Source organism: Anopheles gambiae, chromosome 3, assembly GCF_943734735.2.
Source record: "Anopheles gambiae chromosome 3, idAnoGambNW_F1_1, whole genome shotgun sequence".
Taxonomy (NCBI): Eukaryota; Metazoa; Arthropoda; class Insecta; order Diptera; family Culicidae; genus Anopheles; species Anopheles gambiae.
In genome coordinates, this window is record NC_064602.1 from 32,470,577 (window position 1) to 32,479,856 (window position 9,280).

At 43.9% G+C, this 9,280-nt stretch overlaps 1 protein-coding gene across 1 annotated transcript; it reads left to right on the top strand.

The window, feature by feature from the left end:
* The first annotated feature begins 1,314 nt into the window (after positions 1-1,314).
* Positions 1,315-8,693, top strand: LOC133392678 (1-acyl-sn-glycerol-3-phosphate acyltransferase alpha-like). The gene is made up of 4 exons (XM_061653097.1): positions 1,315-1,388; positions 7,314-7,341; positions 7,411-7,576; positions 7,658-8,693. Exons 1-4 carry the CDS (start codon positions 1,315-1,317, stop codon positions 7,816-7,818), a joined length of 429 nt encoding a protein of 142 aa, XP_061509081.1. The 3' UTR covers positions 7,819-8,693.
* The last annotated feature ends 587 nt before the right edge of the window (positions 8,694-9,280 follow it).

Consider the following 9,280-nt stretch of genomic DNA (forward strand, 5'->3'; position numbering starts at 1 on the left):
GTAATGGTGTGCTGCTGCACTTGAACCGTACTCCAGGACTTAATACAGTCCATCTTTATTTCCCTTCTTTCCATGTGCGCAGTGGTTCCGGGGGCATCGCTCGTAGCAGTGCAGTAAATCGAGTGAAATCCACTGAAACTCAGGGTATTTAAGTTTTACGATTATTACTATTGCGTTTTAGAAATGTAGGGGGGCTGGTGGCCTTGCTCGGGGCATTTGCTCGGGGTTTCTTGCAACATAGAGTCCACACAGGGTCAAGCGATGATGAGCGAGTAGCTTTGCTGAGGGTATTTATTAAGCTTTGTTTGGGGAAAAGATTCTGTAGAAAGAAGCAAGCTTCAAACATGGCTTTGGATCAACTAGTGACATTTTCTCATAGTCAGTGGTGGAAAATGTCAAGCATAACTTTGTGCCAGGCCAAAATCCGATCAATTAATTACGCTATTGGATTTCCCGCTCCCTCGTTGAAGGGTCTAGCAGCGCCTGTTGTTGCGTCCCTGTAAAATGTCCCCCATGCGAGATGGATGCACGGCGTAACAAGAGCGCAGCTTCGGGCACCCCATGAAATGGGTAGGAAAGTGATTTACATACGTATAAAATTACTACATGAAACGAGCATAACGGGGGCGGTGATGAGAGCGAGAGATAAAAACAAACACGACCAACACATGCAAAAACGTGGCGATGCGTGGCAGGGAAAATGACACTTTTTTCGACAGCCATAAAGCGTCAGATAAGAATCATAAAACAACGATGAGCCTGGGCGCTTGGGATGGTAATTTCCCTTTTCCAAAAGGTGTCATTACAAGGCTGAGGAAACGTTTCGCGAGGAAGCGAAAACGAGTGGCTGTAGTGTGCGGTGTCGAGTGCTCTCCGGGTACGGTGAGAGCACTCAGTGGAATGACTCATTTTCTGGGGTTTGCGATAGTTCTTTGTGAAGATTCACGTCACCTTCCGGGAGGGCATTAGAGAGTGGCATTGAAAGCTTCGGACTAAATTATACGCATATTTGAAATAATATAATTTCACCGCGCATCACACCCCAAAGGCTGCAGTCAGCGCGCTGGTTGATGCGCATTCCCTCAGGGCTGCCGTGTTGGTGCGCTTCGATGTCCTTGCAAAGCGCCAATCACACCGACAGTCGAGTCGTTAGTCAATCGTATCCAAACATGGCGATGGTGGTGGTGGTGGTGTTGAAAAATTAGCATTAGCACGCACATACACAGCGCTCAAACCCTCCTCGGTGGCCACACCGTCCAAATCACAGTCACGTGCGTCGACGCTGGGTGAATCGATTCGAAATTGTACGCCAACATGAACTTCCGGTGGAGGGCGTTTGTGCCGAACATGATGGAGAGCGTGCCGGAGTGTGCGCGGCTGCGAACGAGGTGCGTTTATGATGGTATCGTAAAAAAGTATGAGCACCGATGCACACAATCGGTGTCTTTTGAGCAGGATCGGGGAACGGAGAGGGTGGTTGGACCCCTTTACCCCCGAAGCCGTGGAAGAAATTTCCAATGAAGAGGTGGGGAAACAATGGTTGGCGAGGGGACGACCGGTTGTAGCATAATTAACCCAATAAAAGTCCCGAACAAAAGCCGAGTGGGGTGGGGTGGCTTCGCACTGGCACTGATAATAACGTAAACAAATTTGCCGCCGATAGTGATCTTTCGTGACGTTCGTCTTTTCGGTGGACGAACGCCACTGGTGAAACCGGAGCGAAACCGGAGGGGCGAGATTTATCCTTTCAATGCCTTGGGTTGAAGCGTTTGTTTTTGGTCCTTCGAACCGGATGGGCCGGGTGTTTGAGTTTTAGTGGTGTTTGTTTGTGTTTTTTTCTTCTGTGGGTTTGGTTTTGCAATCACTGTAAAGGTAGTCGTAGTCGGTAAAACTGGCAAAGCTAAAGGGGAAACTGGCCGTTGTTGTTGTTGTTGCTGTGTGGGGTTTGAACGAAGGCACAGAGAGCGGAATCCACTGGCTTTTATGTTACCACAGGATAACAAACTACCAAACTGTGGGGACTGTGTACGGTTGACTCCGTTCCACGGGGGCATCGTACCGCACCGTGAAAGTTCAACCGAAACTGTTTGCCCATTTCCGGCTACAGTGTGTGTGTGTTTTGAGCAAAGGTTGAGGTGGGTTGAGAGCAAATATTTGGTTCATCGTTGATACCCTGGGTTCAAACGGAGATAGCTCAAAATGGGTAAACTTTAAAGAGAGTTTGATAAGCGTAGCATTATGTTTTGCGATACAAAAGGGGTTTGTAGTGAGTTGTCACGCTGAAATAATTGTTTGTCTTGAGGGTCTTGACATCGAAAATAAAGTAGTTAGTAATAAATTAGAGCACGATAGGTCTAAGAGTTGAAAATTATGGTTAAATGTATGAAAATGGGTAAAATAATGCGATTATATTTAATATTGCATAAACTTAGGCGTTTTTTTTAACAAATACGCCTGAAGGTATGTAATACCACAAGAGGCAATTCGTGTATTGATATATTCTTATTGCCTATAAGGAAATAAGCCATTCCCATTTTGACTTGTTTCATATCGAAATGCTTTCCCCTTTCCCACCTCCCCTACTCTTACAACCAACCATTCACAGCATTAATTTACGCACGAAACTTGATTAGCTTGTCAAAACAGTTGCCAATTAATACTTTCACTCCCGTTCCCCGTTTTTTTGCTAATCGTTTGAGGTCAGCAGAAAACAGGAAGCGCCTCGGGGGAATACTTTTTGGCACCCCGTCCTACGGCTTCCCTCTGCATGATTGTATGTCTTCCCGGGAGCGATAAAGGCGCCTCGAAAACTAAGTCGTTTTCATGCATTCTTCATCACATATTTCAACTAGCTTGTATCTTATTTAAGCTCCCTTTCTTTACCCCAGTACAACCCTTTCTTTGTGTTGGATAGTTTCGTAGTTTCTTACCCTTTTCAGTACTGAAGTGGAATAGTAAATTAAAATGCCACTCTCCTGTCCTCACTGCCCTTCATCCGGTCAGCTACGTGACGATACTGGATGGGCACTATTCATCACTATTTTCCACACCTCTTCCTACACATGCTTGGGGAATGATGCTGATTATTATTTATCAATTTCGCACCACTTGCTTCACAGGAAAAGCCTTTTGGGACCGGAACCTACAAAACTTTGCAGCGTGTTAGTGGGTAAAACTTTTCCATCAGTTCAGCATGGTCCTTTATTTTGGCGGCTGTCCTTTGGGTTCGTTTATCAAACGATCGTTCTTCGATTAGGCATCCGAGGGCTTGGCTTTGCGGCAGAAAAAGTATGAGGTAAAACTGCCAAACTAGCACGAGTGCGTCGTAATATTGAATGATATATTTCTTTAGTACCACTTTTGGATGTGCGTAGCACCGGACTGTGAGTGTGCCTTCGACGTGGTAATAAATATCAAATTCAAATCAAGGCTGCTCAGGGTCGGGCTTTCCCGTTTTGCCCTCCTGCTTGCCACTCGTAAAAGCCGAACGCTCCTCGTTGAGTGGAGCGGATTGACACGCATGGAAAACGCCTGTAGTCGGGTTTATCTACCACTCCACATCAACCGAAAACCGCGAAGCACGCAAAACTGTAACCAAAACAGACACTTGCGAGATATTTGGAGAGGGTGAAAAGAGGGGAGCATAAAGGGAATGAGGAATATAAAACATCTTTTTTCGAAAGCGGAAAACCAATGTGGAAGAATTGGAAAAACTTGAGGATCGTGAATGGAATGCATAAAAAAGTGCGGGTTTCCCCAACAGCTCGTGGCGTGTTTTCTTCTGTCATTTCAGTACCCAAGGGGACGCTGGTTTGGTGGAGCAGTGTGGTATACTGGCTAAAGAATGTTACTTTATGCGTATATTAAAGAGGACAGAAGCTCTTTGTTAAGAGGGGCAATGCGAGCATCAGATGTTGCCGAAAATGGGACTCAGTTGTTGTTATTCCGGAAGAGTTAGATTTGATATAAACAACATCACAGAGATCTTTCAAGTTTTGTGTAAATAGTATCATTTAGAATATAGTTTGGTTGAAAGTGCCAAAGATATTGTTATTGAGGTTTTATGTAGCGTTTTTAAGCGCACATTTAGGCGTTTAATGTGGAATTTAATAATAATAGTATAATACGCCCAAAAGTATGCAATTGAAATATCAAAACGTGAGGAATGAGCATTTGTGTTTTGTTTAAAAAGCATATTATTGTCGTTTGAACTGTTTATTATGTTTCTCCTTCAATTTGGAGAATGGGAAACGAAGACACATAAATCCAGCAGCGTAAAAAAAAATACCGATAATGCGCTTCATATTACGCATCAAATGGAGCAAAAGTTTTCTCCTTTCCTATCCGGCCGCTCTATCATGCGTCGAACGCAGTGTTGACCTTGTTTGGTTGCGAAAAAATATTGGAAACAGTTCGTCCCCATCTTTACCGGGCGCAAAGGATGAACAACTTTTACCCCTCTCTGGTGCCATGCATTACCGAGACAGAGAGCGGCTGGTGCGTGTTCTATTGATGAAGCGTAAAGAAATGGGTAGTTTTCTTCGAAGGAAAAGAAAATCTTAAACCGTTGTGAAATCAATGGAACAATTGCTGTTCCTTTTTCCTTTCTTTCCTTGCTCCATTGCTGCTTACATTTATGGAGAAAACTTTTCGCCCACCCGGATAAAACTAGTGAAGCCTGGTAAAACGCACTTCGTATCTGGCCCAGAATCTATCGACCATCTAGGATCTATTTTGCTAAGCCGCCATGACCGTGCCGTGGTGCCGTAGCACCTGGAAGCTTTGGAAGTTTTCTCTCCTTGGCACTGTTTTCTCCTGCTGAGACCTTCCCGCAGTTTCGGGCCCGGGTTTCGGAACGTTGCGTTTGCTGAAGATGGTGCAGATAAAAAGTAATGTTTAATCAATGTGGCAATATGGCGAAGCGATTTAGATGGAGATAGAAACAGCATGGTTCACTGTGCGGTGGTGGTCCTAATGGTGTTTGCCTGCCGAGTTCTTGAGTGTTATTAAAGGTGCATTTGGAGGAAATTTAGCAAAACGAGTCGCTAGGCTAGCGATAAATCTCACCAGGATGATGGTGTAGCAGAAGGTTTCGAAAGCCGGCACGAGGTTTCACTTTATAATGGTTAATCGATGTGAGGGCTCAATGGAATGGATGTTTATAGTGTCGATTTGGAGTTGAACGATCGTTTCCGGGGAAGCGGGGAGAGCGTTTTAGTATCATTACCCATACCGTACCGTGCTTGTAAAAGGAAGGGAAAGGATTTTCTTGAAACATTTGTAGTCGTACCAATCGTTTAGATTGTACGACGTGATCTTGTGATCGAACCTAATGACGCAATTCAAAAATGTCTATCAAACGTGTTATCGTTTGCTGGATAGGATAGCTATTCTACAAAAAAAACATATTTAGACGAAGACATCACTCAAAGTGAATCCCTTTTAAAGTTCACTGACAGGATCGTGAGCTTGTGGCGTTGGAAGTTTACGTTCGAAATTTGCACTTCGTCACCCACATCGTCGTTCCGGCGTGATAGACTGCCGCGAAGGGACTCCCCGAAGGTTAACGATCCTGAATCAAGCCTCACAAACGGACTGTAACTGAAGGGTAAGCAGTTTTTTTTGTACATTCGCTTCCCTCTTGGCGTTGCTGCCGGTTAACACGCAACCGTTCACTACCCAAACTAACTCCACAAACAATGGCATGAGAAGATCGTGGAGTTTCGAAACGTTCCGGTGGATTGAGAAAAACAGTCCTCGAGGTTAAAGGTTCTTCCTGCCCTTCTTCTTTTTCTTCTTTTCGTGGCAAGTAGTGGAAATTTAAAAGTAGCAAAAACACCTGTCGGAGGGCACTGAAAACTAACGCAATCAAAAAAAGGGTGATGTCTATCAAACACAAACCTTCATCAGGTTGGTTAGGCGTTCTGTTAACACACTCGTTTTTTGTTGTCTGTTTTTTGGTTTCGTTTTTTGTGCAGATTTATCCCCAACCGTACAGAACGAAATGTTTTTCTTTGCCTCAGAGCACAGATTTTCGAACATTGCGAGCGTTTGTTCTTGAACTTGAGAAAGCAATGTAGCACCGCATTCGCAAAACAAACATAACCACAGCGTGTCGGCTTTCGGCCACGAGCCACGAGTTTTCAGCCGGTTTCAGTTGGCAGGTTTGCAGCAACATGAGTTTTGTTCGTTTTGTTTCTAGCGCACCGCAAAATGCGTTGCTGTTCCTTTGATAGCCGGGGCGGGTATTGTGTTACGTTTTCTTCCACGAACACGAAGGATATGTTTGTGTGTTTTTTCACCGTACCCGGTCAATCGAACATTCAATGATGTTGATGAAGATGTTTTTTCTCCACCTTCTCTTCTGTCGATTAAAGCCGTCTCCGCATTGATGCTGCCAAAAGAAAAATGACGACAAACTCAGCATCATCTTTCGCATCCAGTAGCTTATGTTGCTCGAGATGGATGATGGAAATAGAAGGGAGATAAAAGAAGGAAGAAAAAAATGAAGTAAAATAAAACTGCCCGTCCAAGGGCTGTGCTGGCTAATAAAATATTTATTCAAGAGGGTGTAATATGAAATAATAAAAATTTATAGTGACATACATTTTGCATTGCTCTTTTTTGTTGTTGCGCAATGGCCAGTGATGGTGGCGAGGTGGATGAGGGAGGCGGAACATGATGTCGAGAGTAACGACAGTATCGAAATTACTTGCTCTCGGACGTTTGTTTCGCTTTTATGTTTGAGTATTTGGTAATCGAGCCGAACGGGTGGGGGCCGTAAGTGAAGAGAGCAATTGGATTCGAATTAAGATGTGTTACGACCGATCGGTGTGAGAAATTGTGTGGTTGATGTTACATATTTAGGATATTATGTTTTTTTACTGTTCTACTCAAAATATGTCAATTAATGTATGTTAAATGCAAAGTTTCAATGATTGAGCTCGCTTCAAAGCGTCAAAACGATTGAAAATATTAAATTGTTATGTACTTTGCATAACATCTGGCGCATCAACAGAGTCTTTGCATAAACATATATTTGCATATTTCCTTGTTTATTGTATGCATGCTTTGGTATTTAAATAAAAAAAATATTAAGGCCGGGCTACATTGATCGTACTCGCAAGTGTAATTTCGATAATCACTAGCGCATCTGCCGGCGGCTGGTGGAAGCTTTTTTTAGTCATCGAGGGAATAGTCATGCCGAATCTCAAAATTAGGTAGTTTTTTCATCGTTTTTTGTCATGAAAATGAATGCAATGCGTCCAGGACATGTGCATCTACGTTTAACAAAACAAATCGGTGCACTAAAGTTATGCTAAAGCGATCAATGAGAAACAGGTACTAGCCCGTAGTCGGTGCATGCAAAATTCAACATAATAACCCTTGCTTTGGCTTTTCGGTCCGCAGGCAAAGCTGCTCTTCTTCCCCGAGGGTACGCGCGGCAACGGTGACAAGCTGCTGCCATTCAAGAAGGGATGCTTCCACGTCGCCGTCGAATCGCAAGCCTTCATTCAACCGGTGGTCATTTCGAAGTACCATTTTTTGAAATCCAAAACGAAGATCTTAAAACGAGGTAAGGTGATGGGGCTAGACTCCACAGTTTGACCTTTTGAGGGGATTCAAGGTTCTAATCGCTGCTGTTGCTTGTTTGCAGGGCAAAATATCATCAAAATTCTACCGGAAGTGTCCTGCGCGAGCCTTTCCAAGGACGACATTCCAGCGCTGATGGAGCGGGTACAGAAGATGATGCAGCGGGAGTACGAACAGCTGTCGGAGGAGTCGCTTTCGATTAACAATATTAGTGAGGTGCATTAGACTCAGCGATTGGCGATGGGCCTCTTCAGGCTCTGAACACGTGCAATACAAAACATTTGACCTGGGCAATGAATGTTTTAGGGGTTTAGGAAAAGAAATCAAAAGCAGAAAAGACAGAGAGGAATGCTGCCACCAAGTGCTTTTTCCCAGGTATGGGAAGAAGTAGACAGGTTCACCAATATCATCATCATCGCCTTATCGCTAACGGAGAGACAGTATAAAACAAACCTCCTCATTGAACAGAGAGCTTAGTAGTGGCGATTAGCGTTCGGTTTTTGTATTTACCGGGATGTGTGAATTTAAGTTATGTCTCTTCCAAAGTCCATCATTTTTTACCTTCCAACACACGCACCTTTAGTTATTGAAGATTGAAAAAATACGGCTAGCCAGTGTAGCAAGCACAAACGAAAGGAGATGTGAACGAATCGCGCAACGTTTATTTTCCTAACTTCCTCCGAGACTCTATATTGTTCCTGTAGTTTAAGGGCACAGTGAAAGCGAGATGGGATGGAAGATCCAGATTATCAGGTGTTTCGGTGCGGGTTTAAAGTTGTTTCAAGTCCAAGGAAGCTATCAATCAATCACGAGGAGGAGGAGGACTGTGAAGCAATATATCGGGAAAGAGTGGCAGTGGCTTGTAAATAGCGTACAAAGTACAGTAGTTTTAGAATTTTATTCAAGAGAGCAAACTAGGGTTTAGGATGATGAAGGGTCGGGTAAGATGTCACTAGGTTGACACCAAACAAAACAAAACGGGAAGAAACAAACGTGTAAGTGTGCGTCGTACTATGGGGACAGTGACAGCGGCGTCACTCTTTTGCCGTACGCTCAATGTGATACATACATTAAAACGAAGCAAAAGCTCCAACAAAGAAGAGATGCGTGTTTTTTAGAGAAGAGAACTGTACAAGAGAAACCCCCTTTTCGTTTGCAAAATGGCATTCACTAAGATTATGTGTGTTGTGTAGCCCACCCAGGCCCACGGGCGTACAAAATCCCAACACGAAAAGGGAAGCCAGTTTATTGCTCTCGAAGGAATTTCCCCAGCGCCTGATCTAAAAGGGACAGGTTTCTTTGCTGGATGTGAACTAAAGGGACAGGTAAGTAAGAGTAGAACCTACCCGGGCCGGGCGAAAAGGAAATCAATTTCACTAAAAAATGTACAACTTTACTGTGCGGTCGTGCGGAGAGGTGGGATGAAAGTATGTAAAGTAGACTTCAATTAGGATCTTACAATTTCTAGGGAAATTATGCTTATCTAGAAGGGTTACGGATGTAAGGTACAGGCACAAATGTAGACCTAATGTACATCAATATCCTGTGGGAAGTACGTCCAAAAACCAAGTACAAACTGTTGTACTAGAAGTTGATAGTGCCGCTTGCCACTGGTCTTGGTTGTGATGACTCCCTTGAAACCTCTCTGCCAAAAGAATTCCGATTATGAGCCTTCCACCTATTGGCT

What these genes read in the sequence shown, in the direction of transcription:
- LOC133392678 (XM_061653097.1), top strand. Translation starts at nt 1,315, where the DNA reads ATGAACTTCCGGTGGAGGGCGTTTGTGCCGAACATGATGGAGAGCGTG. An exon ending in AAGCGATCAATGAGAAACAG is followed by an intron (nt 7,342 to 7,410) that starts GTACTAGCCCGT and finishes TTCGGTCCGCAG; the next exon opens with GCAAAGCTGCTCTTCTTCCC. An exon ending in AACGAAGATCTTAAAACGAG is followed by an intron (nt 7,577 to 7,657) that starts GTAAGGTGATGG and finishes GCTTGTTTGCAG; the next exon opens with GGCAAAATATCATCAAAATT.